This window comes from Stenella coeruleoalba (assembly GCF_951394435.1).
Source record: "Stenella coeruleoalba genome assembly, chromosome: 9".
Classification (NCBI taxonomy): Eukaryota; Metazoa; Chordata; class Mammalia; order Artiodactyla; family Delphinidae; genus Stenella; species Stenella coeruleoalba.
In genome coordinates this window covers 72,976,616-72,996,032 of record NC_137155.1, presented here as the reverse complement: position 1 = coordinate 72,996,032, position 19,417 = coordinate 72,976,616, and the positions used below count along the sequence as shown (strand labels likewise).

The following is a 19,417-nucleotide window of genomic DNA, read 5'->3' as shown; positions in this document are numbered from 1 at the left end:
TGGTTTACTCAGACTGAACGTGGTGCACATGGCTTCAAGGACGTCGTCCACAGCCACCCAATGTGAGCCGTGAGGTAATGCTCTGTTTCTCCCCTAAGCTCCCTCTGATCTTTGTACATGTGTACTTTTCACAAACCACCTTAGATTAGCTATCCATGTGTCCTTCTCCTCAGCTCAATTATAAGTCCTCAAGAACATGAATCTCATTTCCCAAGAACTCTCTCACAATGAGCGTCCCCTGGCCTCAGCGGCCTCGTGAGACTAACTAGAGCAACTCACCAAGGAAACTCAGCGGCCTTCTCATCGCATCTACTTTATGGCAGAAATAGGTTATGTCTATAAAGGAGATTTATACTGCAGCATAGTTCCAAACAAAATGTTGGCTCTAACCAAATAATGAAGGCTAATAACAACAATGTGTTAGGTTCCTGGCCAGGCTTAAAATGGCTGGCAAGATCGGTTCTCAACATGTGCAACATTTAAATTAGAAAGGCATGGAGCAACATTTCACATCTTACTTGTTGAGAGAAAAATAAATGGAAGAGGGCAGATCCCTATCCACAAGTATGCAGAAATCAATTAGAATAACTGTAGCTTGCAAATCAGAGAACACTCCCTGCCTGTCTGCAATAGTTACTTGGCTTCTATTCGCTAAGCCAGCATCCTGTGCTATCTTGCTTGCCATCCTGCCTCTAACTTCCTTCCCAGATTCTCAAATCACATTGATCTTGAAGCAAGGCTTCTAAAGGTTTCGGAAGGAACTTTTCAAAATCTATTTGTGTCAGAATCTAGTTCCTATGCCCAAGATGGGAACATATAACGTTAGAACAGGCAAAGAGGAGCTGAGTACTGCCTACTTATGGAGGTCTGTGAGCAGAGGCCGGCTCACCTGTCAGGAGAGATGAGCCCTGTCACAGGCTACCACACGTGACTGCTCCAGTCTCTTCTGTTAAGATCTTAAAATTCTATAACAATTAGAGTGAACATGATCCCAAAGTTATCCTTCACACAGACATTAATGCCAAAAAATCCATACCCCCTTTTAGGATTTCAATACCGACAACAGCAGATGTCATATGAAAATCACTGGCAAAAATACAGGAATAAACAAAACGAGAAAGAACAGATTAATTAAACAACAGTACATTTAGATGATAGCTATCAAACTGCTCCCCAAAATCAGGTAGTAGAAGAATATTTACTAGCATGAGGAAATGTTCCTGACATATCATGAAGGAAAAGACCAAGTGTATCGTACAGATAATGATTTGGGTAATACAAATGTACATGTAGGCATTAAAAGCATTGGAAGGTCACAGATTGAATGTGAATGGTGGCAAAATATTTGATTTTATGGAAGATTAATTTCTTTTGTGCTTTTTCTATGCTTTCCAAGTTTTCTATAATAAGCATTTTAATATTTTTTCTGTCTATATATATATGTGCGTGTGTGTGTGTGTATATATATATATATAATACAAAACTATTTTCTAGACTTGCATCAAGAACATAAACAGCAAACCATGCAAACAAACAAGATAACCAGAGAGAGCAATTTTTCATATGTGTACAGTGCTTTGGTGCAACTGGCTCTGAAAGAGGCTGTGAGCCCAGAAAAGATGTTTTTAAAACATCAGTAAAGGGTTCAGAGAATACAGCTAGTGCTACTTGGAAGACATGCTACATATTCTGAGTTTCAATGCTGTCCACACCCTGGACTCAGTAAGACGCACGCTGGAATAGGACAAAAATGACGCAGGAACCTCGGCTCGCTCAGGCCACACTGCGATGAAGCCTGAGATGCACTGTCCCCCGGCCCTGGCCCCCTCCCCTCATCTGCCCTCTGCCCCTTTGCATCACTGTTTGAATCCTGTCTCTACTATTCCGCTAAGAGACCTTGGACAAGTTATTTAATTTCTTTCAACCTCAGGTTGCTCATCTGTTAAAACAGAAAAATAAAAATACCCATCTTGCTGTTTAACTTTTGAATATTACACAGGATAATATTAGTAAAGCATTCACACGGCTCCTGGCACATAAGTATTCACCAAATAGTAGCTATTTTTGTTAACAAACAAACAAAAAAATGAAGTATTTAAATTACCGTGGAGGTAAGTTATACTTCTTGTGTATGTGTGTCCCACAGATGATTGAGTCTGTTTCTAGGTAAAATACTTCAGCAATTTTATAGTAGTAGCAGTTCAGCTGAAGAGAACGGGCTGCAAGCAGAGTCACCAACTGACCAATATGGAGACAAACACAAAGCAAAGCTGAAATGCCAAGTTCAGCCTGGTGATCTGTAGTACCACTCAGGGGTCCTCTTCTCAAGGTAACTGTTTCTTGCTGGTTCACTTACCTATTCATCAGTTACTTTGCTTCATTCAAAAAATATGGGTGTGTTCACAGTATATCCCAAAGAAAGATATGGGAGTGCTGTAGTGTCCCCCAAGGGCACAGATACAGCAGTGGCCACAGTGCTCTCTAACGATCTTCTGTGGGAGCACCCACAGTCTACCCCAAGGGCACAGATATGGCGCACCCACAATTCACCTGAAGGGCACGGACATGATCAGTCAGGTGACTACCTTGCTAATCCCTAATCTTTGTAGGAGCGTGTGTGTGCGCATGCATACGTGTACAAAGAAACGATAAAATTCAACATGGTGACTGCCTTAGTAAGAGGTCTATACTTAGTACTCAGGAAGCAAACGGGAAGCATTATCTCTGGGACAGCTTCACAGAAAAAATGAGTCAGTCTCACTAAATAAACAAAGGTTTACCTGTAAAGATGAGGGGAGGCAGAAGCCACTGCAAGGCTGGGCACCAAAGCATCAGAGGACACACTGGGCTTGCAATCTTGAGATGCTTGAGTACTAACATGACAGGAATTGCCAACACTGCTGAAGCACTAACGTGCGTCAAGCTTCTTATCTCAGGAACCCCTTACAGCTCTGTGAGGGAGCTGATAGTATTATCCCTAGTTTACAGATGGAAAAATGGACGCTTTGGGAAGTTAAAGAGCTCATCCTGGGTTGCACAAGTTGTATGTGATGGAACCTGCGCCGGAACTCAGGTGTTATGCTACTCTCCGAGGGAGTGAAGCAGGAAAAGTGGTTGTAGAAGGCCTTGCATGCTATGCTCCAGAGTGTGACCTTCACCCGGAGTTATTCCGTGGTTTTCAAACTTTGAGACACCAACAAATTTGTTCAAAGGAAAAAAAGGAAATATCAAACAGAATGTGCAAGTGACGTAAAACAAAACTCTGGGGATCTCGGGGGAGGGACCCACAAGAAGACTGAAGACCCTTATGGCTCCTAGGGAGACAGTTTGAAAACCTCTGCAGTAGGCAATCGGGAAGTGAGTTGGTACAGTTTGTGGTTTTGAAAGAAATGGGCAAGTCACATGTAGGAGCACCCGACAGGGAAGAGATTCAAGTTAGCAAAGTCAGAAAGTTCCTGTCACGGTCCGAGTGAGGGGTGATGAAACCGAGGACGGGGACTTCCCCTGGACGTGGTGCCTGGCTGAATCTGAGGGCAAGAGAAGGAATCAAAGGTCACTGTGACATTTCTAGTTTAGGAAACTAGAATAATGTGAGATCATTAGCTAAGATGAAGACACCAGAGGAGGAAAAGGCTTAGCAGCTGTCGTGCCTGCCAGACTTCTCTGCCTGCAGTGAGGAGTGAAGGTGTGCAGGTCTGGAGCCTGGGAGAGCAGCTGGAGACAGGGGTCTGGGTGTGCGGGGAGAGGCTGAGGCAGGGGCCGCGCATGAGGTCTCCCGGGAGGGCTGCAAGCAGGAAAGGAGAACCAACCTGAGGGTGAGCAGGGAGGAAGCGCTGCAGGCAACGAGTGCTCAGAGAGGCAGCAGTGGCCCAGGAGAAGGTGGCAAGGAGCCAAGATGACCTCAGATAGAAAAAGTGGTCAGTGGGACCAAATGCCCAGGAGACATGAGATAGGATGAGGTGGGGAGGCCGTGGCGGGAGTGACCTTGGTGGGAGCAGCTACAGTGGTTTTTGTTAAAGAAAGAGACCTCTTAGAAACGTTCTATTCCTGAGATACATTGCTAAAAACTGGTTTCTGCTCATTTTTCTCCGGGTCATATTTCCACAATACATTCTCCTTACTCTAATGCAAAAAAGCTTTGGAACAAAACATGACTCAATTCAAAAACAACTTATATTGAAATAATATTTCTGAAATATACCATTGATATACAATATCACAGACAATCTGCCAGGGTATTCTGAGTTTCTGCTTCCACGCTTCAAGCATTTTTAAATGTTAAAACCCACTACACATTTTGTTTCCTAAATTGGATTAAAAAGCAATTTTATACTCTGTCAATCAGCTTTACCAAGATATAAAGGGAGGCCTGCATTAGTGTTTGCAAGAAATAGAATTTCCATCATTATAACAAGGTCCTGTGGACACTCCATTGGCAGATACATTTACCAGGATGTTTTCCCCCACGAGCCTTTCAAAATTCCCGTGAAATTTTAGATTAACATGATATGAGCTTTTTAAAAAAAATGCAAATTTTTAATGGGAATGCATTTCTGTCATAACATTCTTCATTCTTTGCTCTCCATTTTTCTCACGACTTTCTCTCCATACTCTGATATAATTTAAAAACCAGATCTTCACCCCAATATTCTGTCAAGCTCAGGCTGCTCTGTTGGTAAATAAGCTTTAGGAGCATGGTGAGCCCCCTTCCGCCAGCACCCTCAGGGTGCCAACTGCACCCCCTGCAGGTCCCTGGGTGGGCCCAGTAAGATGAGCGTGAGGTTTAATAGTGCCGGGATTTTAGGCAAGATGAAGAAGAAAGCTTTTCCCCATCGGTGCTGGTGATCTTTCTTGATTTTTCTCCCTTGATAGCTCCACCCACAACACCCAAGCATCCCAAGTAGCTGGGGCTCAGCATGGGTGTAGGGCCTCCTGTTCTATGCGTGGGACCTCGCAAGCTGGGGGTTTTCCTGTGGTGGTGGTCAGGGCTCACAGGCTTCTCTCTGTATGCAGAGGTGCATTGGGGTTGCAGGGCTACCAGCCTTCTCATTCCAGTTTCATCACAGTGGTTCTACTTTTAATTACTTTGTTCATTGGGGTTTCACATAAGATTGCGTTAGGAGGGAAAAACTGTTTATTGCTTTAAAAATAATAAATCGTTATTAATTAGTTTGTCGTTCCTGTTTTGTTTGGGTTTTTTTTTTTTTTTTTTGGCGGCGGAAGCAGGAGTGGCTATGCTAGAACAAGAATACAAGGCAGAGGTCAGAAACGGGCACCTCTTAATCAGCAAAGGACCTAGCCAGCAGTTACAAACTGGAAATCCCTGAAGACAACAGCTGCAGCCAGAACGTGCTAGAGACTCCTCTCAAATCTGGAGGCCTGAGGAGAACCTGTGGGTACTCCAGGTCAGGGCCCTGTAGCGCCACTGTTACACTCTCTGGTTATCCTTCTTCAGACTAGGGTGGTCCAAGAAGTACCATTAATGCATGTTTCTAGGCAGCCCCTACTTCCACCCAGCATGCAAGTGCAGAAATAGAGCTGAAGGTACAAGCAAAGCGGCGATGAAAGGGCCAGCACGTATCGCGCACCTACTACGCACTGAACGAGTTACACAGTGTAATTCCACTTACTTTTCAACAACCTTATGAAGACTTAACTCTTATCCCCATTTTAGCAAAATAGAAACAGGCAGGGAGCTAATTAACTCCTCCTTCCCATACTTCCCTCTGGTCCCATGGACAGGAAGTGGGTGTCCTTGTTTTGAACACTTTTGAACTCTTTCAATAATACTTGATAGGTCTGCCTACCTTTATGTTGGTACCCTTTGCACCATCATTGTAATTAATGCTTTCTCAGTAATAATAGGAACTCTACATACTTGGCCTGACAATTCAGACACGCACATGGCTGAAAATGTTCCACGTTACTAGTAGTGGCAAAGGAATGCAAACTAAAAGAACAGAATTCCAGCTGTACTTAATAAAATCATAATTTTTTTCTCCTTCTCTCACTCTCTCTGTTTCGTTTTTGTTTTTAGACAAACTGCTAAATGCTGGCGAAGGTGTGAGGAAATGGAAAAGTAGGAGTCACCAGCTGATGGGAGTGTAAACTGCTACAATTTTTTTGGTAAGCAACTTGGCAGTAAATATCAAGAACCCTGAAGTGCTTCTACATGTTACTCAGTCATTCTCATTCTGTAAATTTATCCTAAGAAAATAATCTTAAAGACCAAAAAATCTTTATGCCCAAAGAGGTTCACTACTGGAGTTGACCACAACCTGATGTCTACAATTAGAGGATGCAAGAACCAAATCATTCTCTTCAACAAATGTTGCTGGAAAAACTGGGTATCCACACGCAGAAGAATCAAACTGGACCCATATCTTACCCCACAGGCAAAAATCAACTCCAAATGCATTAAGAGTTAAACATAGGTGAAAAAAATTCCTAACACTGGTCTTGGCAATGATTGCTTGGATATGATACCAAAAGCACTGGCAACAAAAGCAAAAGTAGACAAGTGGGACTACATCGAAATAAAAAGCTTCTGCACAGTGAAGGAAACAATCAACAGAGTGAAAAGGAAACCTATGAAATGGGAGAAAATATCTGTAAACCGTAGCTGAAAAGGAGTTAATATCCAAATAAATAAGGAACTCTTCCAACTCAATGTTTAAAAATAACCTGATTTAAGAGTGAGCAAAGGACTTGAAATGCCATTTTTCGAAAGAAGACATACAATGATCAACAGGTACATGAAAAGGTAACATCACAGATCATCAGGGAAAAGTAAATCAAAACCACATTAAGATATCACCTCACACATGTTAGGATGGCCACTATCAAAAAAATAAAATATGACAAGTGTTAGCAAGGAAGTGGAGAAACTAGAACTCCTGTGCACTGTTGGGGGAATGTAAAATGGTGCAGCCGATATGAAGACCCCTCAAAAAATTAAAAACATGATCCAGCAATCACACTTCTGGGGATTCATCTAAAAGAACTGAAAACAGAATCCTGAAGAGATATTTACACTCCCATGTTCACAATAGCTGAGAAGTGGAAACAACCTAAATTTCCATCAACGAAAGCATGAATAAAGAAAATGTGATACACACACACACACACACACACACACACACACAATGGAATATTATTTAGTCTTAAAAAAGAAAGAAACCCTGCCTTATGCTACAATATGGATGAACTTGGAGGACATCATGCTAAGTGAAATAAGTAACAGAAGGACAAATACTGCATGATTCCACCTATATGAGGTAGCGAAAGGAGTAAAATGCATAGAAGCAGAAAGTAGAATGGTGGCTACCAGGGCCTGGGAGGAGGGAGAAATGCAGAGTTGCTGTTCGACTGGTATAAAGTGTCCGTCACGAAGATGAAAAGGTTCTAGAGATCTGCTGTACGACGACAGGCTTATAGTTAACAACGCCGTGCTGTATACTTAAAAATTTGTTAAGAGGGTAGATTTTATGTTATGTGCTTTTTATAACAAAAAAAAAGGAAGTAAATCATCCAGAGAATATTTTAAAACGTTTGAAGGCACATGGCTAAAAGACGTGCACTTTACTGTTAAGTTAGAGGATAACCATTTTAAGGTCAGAGAACTCTGAAAATCTGATGATCCTCCCCCAGGAGGAATAAATTTACCCCCAATTCCCAACCATAAAGTCCAACTGAAGCGTCCCATGTTAATTTTTAAAAATATGAATATGCTATGTGATTATGATTCCTAAGTATGAAAAATGCATAGGAAAAAGGCTAAAAAAATGGTCTTAAATATGACTAGATACGATGGGATTATGAATGACTTTATTCTTTTCTCAAATATAAAAATTATTATTATAATACCACTACAGAGGGAAAAACCATATCTAATACTGCTTGTAACAAACCAATAATTTAGTCTATTTTGGAAATTTGTCAAAATGAAATTTATCTTTAGCACCCTGAAGGAGTGAATGTAACATCCTGCAAACCAAAAATGTGTCTCTTCACAGGGAGAGCCTTACGATGGAGGTGTAGCATACTAAGAGCACATAGCACTAATTAACTTAGGTCTGTGTAAAGTAACGGATCACTGATAGAAATGCGTCCCTCCCATGTCAACCTTGTCCAGCTGGGCAAGAGCAGGGCAGGTGAGGAAGCACATTTTCCGGGAAAGTGGAAGAAAAAAACTGAAGCCCAAAATCCATTAAACAGTATATAGCAATACAACATAACAATACACAGATAATACAGAACAGAGCTGAACTTACCCTTCATTTGTCCAGCATTACATGAGTGAAATTTTCTTGAAAAAAATGGAGAAACTCTCTTTAAACTCAAAACTGCTATTTTAATGACATTAAATGGGAAAGTCCTCTAATGGTTTAAAGATTTGTCTTCTTCAACTGTGTACCCAGTTCTTGGAAATCACCAGCATGATTAAGATCCTAATACCCCTAGTCATTCTTAAAAAGAGGTGAACAGTAAGCACATAATCAATGCACTGTAGTGAGAGACCAGAGGGGGAAGACTGATTCTGGGACAAGGAGAGCACAGGCTTCCTGGTGGTGACTTGTAATGGTGGGGGTGAAGGATGAGGAGGACTGCCTCAGAAGCAGCAAAGAGGGAAGAGGAGAAGAATGTTTCTGGAACAGTAAGTGGACTGTTGGAAGGATCTAGAAAAAAATGAAAAACAAGTTGGGTTAGATCATGAGGGGTCCTGAAGAACTATCCAAGGAGTTGGTACCTTCCATAGGGTTGGAGACACTGCTGCACTTCCTTGGGAGGGGAGTAACACAATTCGATTCGTAGTATGAGCCTATGGGCTGCTTCCTCCTTATAATCTGCTGCAATCTAAAGCTTCAGAAATCCTCATGTTTAGAATCTAACGGCTTCAGAGGCTCTCCTTCAGAACAGAAATCCATGGCTTTTTACTATTGTTATTTATTTATTTATTTTTCAGTACGTGGGCCTCTCACTGTTGTGGCCTCTCCCGTCGCTGAGCACAGCCTCCGGACGCGCAGGCTCAGTGGCCATGGCTCACGGGCCCAGCCGCTCCGCGGCATGTGGGATCCTCCCGGACCGGGGCACGAACCCATGTCCTCTGCATCGGCAGGCGGACTCTCAACCACTGCACCACCAGGGAAGCCCTACTATTGTTATTTATTTCCCAGTCCTGAGATGTGGTTAGGAGCTATACTCCCTACTCCTCATGTTTGCAGGTAAAGAGAGTTCCTAAGAATAACCCTCCTGGGGTAAATAACTAATATTTATCATTGGATGTTGAAATATTAACTATGCTTACTGGGATACCAGTTGGAACTAAGATGGAAATTTATGGAAGGCAGTTCACAGTTATCATATTTGGTATTTTTTTTCTCCTGCCAAGCAGACTATAATTGGGTAAAACAGCGTGTATATACTGAAAATTCCTGTGGTGGGCCACTGACAACTTCCTGTGAAAGAGAAAAAGAAGGCTATGGCAGTGTTTAAGACATGATAATATCCTGAAGAAATCTGAATTGTCTACAGGGAATTGAGTGCCTTGGGAAGGGATGTGGCCGCCATCATTTGAAGGTTCAAGCCTAGGCTGGTCTGCCACCTGGTGGGATCTGGGGGTCAGTGGAGGGAGATGTTTAAGAGCCGGATAACCCAGAATCAGTTCAGGCTCTGTCATTTAATTACTGTGTGACCAAGAGCAGATTACTTAACCTCTCCAAACCTGCAGTGCCCTCATCTATGTAGCAGGGATAATAATGTGATACACTTCACAATGTTGTTATGAAAAATAAATGAGATGGCATATGTAGTTCAGTTAGCACTGTGCTTGCCACATAGTAAACATTAATAGAAACCAAAAAGAAACATAATTATCATAGTATCATTATGAGGAGAGATTTAAGCTTAAAATGGGAAGGTGTCCTACATGACATTTAAGATCCCTTCTTACAACAAGAATCTACGTGTTTATATCCTCCACTGATGTTTCATTAGAATTAAGGCTATTCTCTGCCTGAAAAGTCATATACATATATATACACACACACATACATGCGCGTGCACGTGTATGTACATTCGTGGTCACGCAGATGTGTGCACGTATGCACGTGTATGTGCATGTCTGCTAAAGCATTAGCAAGCAGTCCAACAAACAGAACACGTATAAAAGATGTTTATAGCAGCCTGCATACGGTACACGAGTACCAGAGGTTTGTGATTAATTCTGAACATATGAGGTCAGTAGCTCACAGGCCTTTTTCCCCACAGAAATGCCAATAATGAGGACGATCTGGAAACAAGTTTCCCCCTCAGCACAATCACCAACAAAGCAAAGGGATGGAGAATCAGTTTACTTACATGCCCTATCTTCTCTCAGTTTAATGATTAGAAGGTAAAGTGAAATCAAATTATTTCAACTTTTTCAAATTATTTCCACTTTTAGAAGACTTCTATTTTGCAAGTAGAATGCAGTTGACTGAGGTTAAATTCTTCCATGGCAGCTTTAAACTATTTCTTAGGGTTTTTACTACTCTTCTGGAGGCTCAACCATTTAAGACCATTATCTAGAATTAAACGACAGCTTCAATTAAAATATCTAACCAACAAGTATTGTTCCAGTTTTCTATCTTGTGTCCCAGGATTACAAGGCTCAGGGTGGTATAACTGGAAAAATTAAGATTCAGGTCCCATACTTGAGGAGCTGCCAACAAGTTAAATATTAATAATTTTAATAATTTACAAACACATAGCACTCAAGGATTTTTAAACAACTTCGAACATATTATCTCACTTGATCTTTATCACAGAAGATAGGTGAGTCTTATATTTTTATCTTCATTTGGAAGATGAGGGAAAACTTTGAGTTCAGAGATGCTAAACCCAAGATCCCATGGCTAATAAATGACAGAGCCAGATTTGGAACCCAAGTGTTTGTCTCAGAATCTAGGACTCTATTGCCCAATACTACTTTTAAAAGAGGCTTATTTATTTTAAGGCTATTTTATGAGCTACAGAGCTCATAAAATAGCTCTGTAGTTACAGAATGGTACTCAATAAATATTAATTGATGACCTAAGTTTACTGTAATTCAGGACAATATTTTCATGATTAGTTTTACATTTTAATCAAATTTGAATAAACATTTTTTAACTTAGCTGAGAAAATATTAAATAGATATATTTTATACCACCCTATATACAGTACCTAAGTCTACAAATACTATGTTGGTCATTATCCACTGAAACTAGAGTGGATAAATACATCCTTCTGCAAATATGGCACTGTGCACCACTCTTCAATTTCCTGTTTTGTGAGAAGATGACCGTGACCTGAGTAAAACCTCAGGAATGATATTAGATCACTTATCTTTGTCACTCTGGATATCAACAAATTAAAGTAGGCAAGTCCATAAATCATCACACAGGCACACATACACACATCCAACCCCACCCTTTGCTACAGTACTGCAACAAAACAAGAAAACAGCCTTCCTTTGTCATTTTTCACCAGTGAAAGTCTTCATCAGACATTTTGCCAAGAAAACTGTCTTGTAGTACCTGATGTGAACTGCAGGAGGTTTCCTAGAGGTCAAAATGTGTTTTATAATATCAAGAAACTGAAAATGGCCCTCAGCCACGTGCCTATCACGTAGTAGGTACTCAAATACGGGTAAGTCATGAACACACACTCCTCTTCTGAATAAAAGATTACAGAAGTATCCTCTGCCATGATTTGACTCCCTTAAAATCAAATTCTTAAAAAAATATATGGGAAATACTGCATATTTATAAATAGGTCAGTCATGTGGTTAACAAGACAAATATTTCCTACTATATATATACCTATTAAAATGGCACTCACAAGTCAAAAGAAAACTACTTCTTCATACTTTGAGGTTTTCCTCATTATTTGCTGGCCAATACTGATTACCTATCATTTACTTATGGAGATACAGAATGTCATGAGTATTTTTTACCACTTTTATTCACAACAAGGTTCATGTCTCGAGTTGGTTCTAAGTAAGACTATCACTGGCGTGCAATTCCTATCAAATGCATCAACACCCTTGGGATCTCCATATTTTGCCACTTTCAGGCTTCCTGACCTGGCCTGCCTAAGCTAGGTCTATCAATTTACCCTTACTGTATGAAGCCCGAAAATGGGCCCCAAAGCCTCTTGTTTTTTTACTTAAAAACAAGGCTAATAAGCATAGGCTCTACAGGGCCTCAACATTCATTGGTTGCAATTCATTTTTTTATAACTGGTGCATTGGAGACATGACATTGTGGTCACTGAACACTCTCTGCTATCATAAAGAGTTCCTATGGGGATTCCACAGACTCACTTTTGGCACATGAGGATTGAATTCCACAGCTCTATGAATGGCCTCTACTGCATTCATCTCTGCTGTGCTCAGCCCCCGCCGAGATGCAGCCTCGGGAGAGAATCTGAAAAGCAGAAAGACAAACACCATCCAGTTGGGACCACTGCTTGGGCATTAACCTGGAAAGGCATCTACACATCAAGGGCCCAGAAAACCACAGCGAGCCAAAGGCATGAGCTCTCCAAACCTCCACTACACAGAACCTCTGAGTGACCCCTCAGACAGAGGCCAACAAAAACCCCAGCAGAAGCAGAAAGCGTGCTTGCATCTAATCGCGGCAGGAATGAAATTCAGCTGTGAAGTCTCTCTGTCTAAAGAGCTAATCTAAGTTTTCTAGAAGGTACCTGCTTAGGTCAGGGGAGGGGGTAGGACTGACAAGGGCAGACAGTGTAGGAAAAAGAGAAAACTAGGTTACAGAAGAGCGCACTTGGTTAAAAACAGAACTGGGGAGAATTTTAAAGGAGGCTCCCAACCCAATGTCAGTGCTGCGATGGAGGGTTAAGTCTTGCAGCTTCAGCAGCAGGCGAGCCTGCTTGGGGCTGTTCCGGCAGGGGGAGTGTGCATGCCCAAACTGCGGGCGAGACACCTGCCCAAGTGAATGAAAAAAACCAGACCATGCAATCTCTTTCTCACCTCACACCCAGGGCTAACTCCAGAGCTGTGCTTGGCAGGCAGACACCACAGGGGAAGCTGTGACAACCCTGGCCCTGCCCTCCCAAGCTGGAGTCGCTGTGTAGGGAGAAAAGATGTTGCAGTAGGTACTGGCGATCTACAGGATAAAAAAGAATGAAAGAAAATTACTTCGGTCTTGAAGTGCACACACACTTAACAGCAAACCTGTCTGACACAGCAGAGGCTGTTTTCTTTTCCTGTTATCTGCTTTTCAGTGCTACCGAGGGAGTGTATCGGGAAGTGTAAGCGTTTATGAACTCAAAACCAGTTAAGCCATCTATTTCTTTCACCTGCCAGTCATCTTGGGGGTTTATGGAAATTCTCTATACCACAGTCACCTGCCTGAACAAAACGGGCAAATGTCCCACTGTGATGGTGACTCAAGGTAAACGGATCCTGGGTGGGGAGTTAGTTTGGAATTGATGAGGTAAGGAAAGGGAGATGACCATCCCCTTTTGCCATATTAATATGTTTGTTATGACTACTACCCCGCCCTGGACTGCTGGAGGAAGAGGAATATGCAAAAAAATGAATCAAAGAAGGCATTTTGTATAAGTCCCAAGCAGGCCTTTTGGTATCTACTGTCTGGCAAAAAAAAAAATAAAAATAAAAGTCACCTCAGAGGCATGGAGTTTCATATAAATCCCTCTTTAGGAACCCACACACCATTACAATACCTGGCGATATACATTCCCTCCTTCTAGTAGTGAAAGAAAAGAAAATGCAGGTTTTGGAAAATGCATGCTCATAAGCAGGGGTCTCATAGACTAAGAAAAACTTGCAGAGAAAGCCCTCAGAGACAACACATCTCCTTCCGTCCAGACCAGCATCTGTACTGCACAGGCTACTATCCACTTACTTGTCAGAGACAGCTCTCGCTTTGAGCAAGGCTGCTGTGTAGCATATCGTTGCCGACTTTGGTAAGCTTATATCTGTTAGAGAGAAAAAAAGGAGGAACTGTTATAAATCTGTACAAACAAAGAGCAATGATTTTTTAATACACTAGCATTTTAATCATGTAAGCCTAAAGAGCATAAATTAAGACTATTTTAACTGTTCCTTATGTAGCCAAATGGTAGGTGAAACTAAGGGTAATTCATACTTTAGTGAATAATTCAAATTTCAAATCCACCACACTGTTCAGCAATCACCTTTTATTTAAAATATGGATTTTTCATATGTTGAGTTTATGTAAGCAGAGAATAGCTATAAATACATAAATTTAAATATGACATGAATAGTCTTGATATCAAGAAAGGCAAACAGGACTTCTTTGTTAACTTATAAAATTTCTCAAGAGGCATATGAAATATTAAAGTGAAAAAAATATTACCTGGATTCTTTTTTAAATATGAGGTTTTTTAGTGATAAATAAATTTATTTAAAAATTATTCTTTAGTTTTTCTTTAGTTAGTATTCTTTAGTTATTCTTTTAGTATTCTTTAGCTATTCTTCAGATTTAAACCAGATTTCATGAAATTTATATTTAGTTTTTTTGTTAAAATTGGAAAGAGAAATCTTTATGAGGATATATTATGAAATCTTTATAAAACTACACAATTTTTGTTCATTCAAACCCATGATAAAGCTCCTTTCATATGAAGCCTAATTTGTTGCCCACAAAAACAGTTCCTTTCAGTTTGTACAGAAAATTTCAGATGGAGGGGTGGGAACGGGTACCAGATTCAGATAGAGTTTACAGGCAAATAAAAGCACAGAGTACAACTAAGAGGAGATAAGTGCAAAGAGGGTAGTCCCTCTGGGGGCAGGGGGTAGGACTTGTTTTTAAATTATGATCCTATTTCGCACCAGAACTGTCTTTCTTTAACACTCAGACTAGGTAAAAATATGCCATTCCCAGGTGCTACAAAATTCACCCGAGGTTAGAAGAACTCTTAACACCTGGAACGCCCTCCAAGTTTCTTTCGGGCTGTTTTCAACTTTAGAAGAATTACATTACGGTAGGGATGAAAAGGAAAGTCCATAACTAGACAAAAGTCAACAGCAGAAGAAAATAATTTCATAAAAGAAAAACAACCTTTCATTCAATAATGAGTATTTACCATCAATTCCAGCATGAGGAATTTCTCTTTGAGGGAAATTTCAATGACACTGATAAAATACAAATAATCAGAGAAAATACCAACACAGAATTGAAAGGGAGAGAGGTCTTTGTAACCCTGATCTCATAAATTATATCCAAACAAAATTTCAACACCATATGCATACTGTAAAATGGTGTGCTTATGACTAAGAAGGAAAAAAAATGTCAGACACTCATGGATTTGTCTTGTTGCTTCTCCAACATCTAAACATTTAACCACTTCCCAGTATGTGAAATCAATTCAGGAATCAATTATCTTGTTTGCCAGGGTCCATTTATTGATTGTTACTGGAAGATAATAAAAAAAATTGCAGATAATACACATTCTACTTAAAAGTTCAGACCTTTTTTTTTTTTTAAACTTCAGACCTTTCATTTAAAAATTATCTAAGCCCTGCTTCCACCCTTCCTGGTGTGATCTGTGTTCCTTCTGCGACAATCTAGCACCTTTCTATGAAGTGGAAACAAAGGATTAGTCCTAGAAAGGAGTTGAAACTGAAAATAATGGTCAAAATTATTCGAAGGTGGCAGCACAGATGGAACCTCACATGATAAACTAAAGAAAACCTGTTGTTAAGGATTTAGCTTCTCAATGAGAACGATCATGTTGTTTAGAAGGTTACCTAATCAAGCAAATGAACACATTCACCCAGTTGGAAATGCAGAAAGAGATACGATTGATGTGTTCCAGCAGAATCTTAGAGATGCCTAATCAAAGGTGATCTTTAATCCCCTCACACCCATAGACAGGACATTCACAACTCTGCAACGTTACAACTACTATGGTACAATTTCCCCATTTAAAAAAATTTTACCCTTACTCCCTCATTGTATGTAAAGATACTGGTATATGTGCACAGTCATAATGCTTAAAAAAATAAAGAAAAAAATATTTTAATCAATATCAAATGGGAAAAGGAAGAAATATAAATACCCCATTCCCCACCAGTGGCAAGTTCATTCCACTTGTTATCTCTTTAGTATATTATTTTGCTCTCACTATTAAACAAAATTTAAAAACAGCAAACAATTCTTGCATAACTTATTTATATATTTTCAATATTTTTCTTTCAATTCTTTCAAAGCAATACATCTATTTGGTAATGGCAATTTGTCTCTAAGGAGGGATGAATCATTATAAAGAAACTGATCCTAAATTACCCTTCAGGTAAAGCATCTTGTTCAAATAAGGTTTTTGTGTACAACACTTTCTTTTTTAATGTGGCAATATAAATCAAATGCTTTAACATTTTGCCTACCCAGCAATTCTACTTCTGAGACTTTATCCTAAGGGAAATCATCACAACTGTGCATGAAGATTTAGCTTTAAGGATGTTGATCACGACATTGTTTCTAATGGTAGAAAACTGGAAACGGCCCAAATGTCAATCATAGGAGAATGGCTAAGGTGCTGCACATCCACAGGGTGCAATTCGATGCAGTCGTTAAATCATGTGGTGGAAAGTATTTTATGACCTGGGGAAATGTTGCATTGTTGTAAAACAAGTTTTGTAAAACAAGTTTACAAAAATTATGATTTCACATATTTTTAAAAAAGCATTTTTATGCACAGAGATAAAAAGGCTGGAACTATATATACCAAATATGAACAGTTTTTATTTCTGGGTGCTGGGATTATAGACAATTTTTTTCTATGTTTACCTGCATTTCCGAAGCTTCCTGCGACGTACACGTAATAAGTGAATTTTTAAAAGATAACAATGATGCTAAGGGGAAGAATTCTTTCTACAAATTGTCTGCAGCAAGTTCATGGGCAAATATGATACACTGGTGGAGCGAGACACAGACAGCATAAACAGACAAAGGCAGAACTTACACGAAGTGCTGTTAGCCCGCAGATGTAGAAAATTATTTATATACCTTCATGAAAGTTAGCGTATTCCTTTTGTGGTGTGCAGTTGTTAACCGTATTTTAATCTAATAAATGCCTAATATCTAAATCAGAGGCAGGACCTGCATGTTTTGGTTCACTTTTAAGAAAAAACCATATACATTACCTTTAGGAGAAAGCTAATTATTATGGGCTGCTTGCCCCATGAGCCTTTTTTCATTTCTTTAGGGGAAAAAAAAAAAAGGCTGAGACTTGGTTGTTGTTGCCTATTATAATTATGAAACTTATTATTTTGAAATAATTATGGGGACATAGGAAGTTGTGAATACAGCACACAGAGTTCTGGGAAGCTTCCTTCAGCGTCCCTCAAATGGTGACAACTCACATAACTGCATTATAACATAAAAAAACCAAGAAATTGACGTTGGTACAGTACTATTAAGTCAATTACAGACCTTATTCAGTTTTCACCATTTTTTACATGCATTCCTGTGTATGTGGTTCTATGAAATTTTATCCCAAGGCTAGATTCATGTAACCACCACTACCATCAAAGTACGCAACTTTTCCAAAGGAACTTTCTCACGCTACCCCTTTATTTGTACCCTCCCCACCCATACCTGTTCCCAGTGACCACTAATCTGTTCTCTATCTCCATAGACTTGTTTGCCTACTATGATTTTATGCTTTTGCCACCAGGGAAATGGATAAAATGGTAAGGGGAACAGGGTGACTAACCATACTGATGGAAATGGTAGTATCAGAAGTTTTAAGCAGGAAATAACAACAAATAAGCTGCTTTCCAATATTGCTTGTAATTTATTCAGAAATTTTATTTTGAGGAAGAAACTCAAAATCGTTCTAAGTCCAATTTTGTATGAGCAGACTCTAACTGTGCAGTGCTTTTCTGTCTTTTGAAAGTGGTGTGTAGCTACCATTATTGCCAGAAAGTCCCCTTAAGAATTAGAATCCAAGGAGGAAATGAAAGTAAATGAGACATCACACACTCATTGTAGAAACAAGGAATGCCGAATAAATGTTTCTCACTTTGGCAAAGCTGAACTGTTGGCGTTAGTTTAATTTTCCTTCCATTTCTTTCCACCTTGTGTTTCATACAGATCCTTTTATGAAAGAAGAACTTTCTCCAAGCATCTTAGGTGTACAAAATCAAATTGTTGTGAAAGTCTTTCCTTAAAATCTACAATCTTGAATTTCATACAACTGGAATCATAGCATGTGTACTTTTGTGTCTGGGTTCTCTCTCTCCAAATGATGTTTCTGAGGTTCATCCATGTTGTAGCATGTATCAGTACTTCCTTCCTTTTTATTGCTGAGTCGTATTTCATTGTGTGGATATACAATATGTTTATTCTCTTGCTAATGGCTATTTGGCTTGTTCTCCAGTTTGGGACTACTATGAAGAAAGCTGTTGTGACTATTCTTGTGTACTTTTTGGTTTAAAAAAAAACCCTCATTTTTTCTTGGATATGTAACTGGAAATGGAATTGAGTCAGAAGGTAGATGAATGTTTAAACTGGTAGACAGTCCTCCATAGTGGTTGTATGAAGTTTGCAAAGCTAATATATGGCGAGAGAGGTCAGAAAAAGGGTGACTTCTGGGTTAGAGGGGCAATTTTCTGAGATGATGGAAAGTTCTATGATTCTGGGCAGTGATCACAGAGGTATATACATAGGTGAAAAGTCATCCCAGTCTACATTTAAGATTTGTGCATGTTACAATATGTAATTTATACCACAACAAAAAAGATGAAAAAAAAAAGCCAAACCTACAATCCTGTGTCACCTGAAGCTGCCTTCTCTTACTTGCCTTTCATCATTCTGGACCCTCCATTCTCTCTATGCATCCTTATCTAAAAATTACTTCCTAGTTTAATAAACAGAATCTGATTATGTTTCAGGTTGGTCTTTCAAATACTAAGATGGTTAAATTATCCTCTAAACCTAATCTTTTCCAGAATAAATACTTCTAGCCCCTCAACTGACACAGTCTTCAGAGCTTCTCACTTATTTTTGTTACGGAGCCATGGGTGATTTCAAAATATGAGAATTAGAAGTGGAAATAATCATCTGAATCCCTGAAACCCGACAGTACAGAGCTCAGGGGAAACGTGCAGTCTGAGCAGCCCTGGCCACGAGCATTCTCTGAGTACTAGTTGGGCTGGCCCTGAAGCTGAGCACCTGGAGCGGTTTGTTCCTATGGTCGTGTGGTCAACAAACCCCTCTGATTCTATTCAAACCAATTTCAGCCAAAGCCAGGTCTTTTCTCTTTTACTTCAGCCATGAGAATTTTTGAACCTATGAGCAGGATTTCACATTTGACTCCATTAAATTTTAAATCTTAAAAAAAAATCTAGGACTTCTCTGGTGGCACAGTGGTTAAGAAT

General features: G+C 39.8%; 1 protein-coding gene across 8 annotated transcripts in view; it reads right to left on the bottom strand.

The window, feature by feature from the left end:
• ST7 (suppression of tumorigenicity 7) overlaps positions 1-19,417 on the bottom strand; it is a 259,694-nt gene that overhangs the window by 28,296 nt on the left and 211,981 nt on the right. For all 8 annotated transcript variants that reach the window (XM_079931456.1, XM_079931457.1, XM_079931459.1 and 5 more), the window contains 2 exons: positions 13,917-13,989; positions 12,347-12,449 (listed from right to left, as the gene is read on the bottom strand). In XM_079931456.1, coding sequence (XP_079787582.1) covers positions 12,347-12,449; positions 13,917-13,989 — 176 coding nt within the window. The remainder of the gene's footprint in view (positions 1-12,346; positions 12,450-13,916; positions 13,990-19,417) is intronic.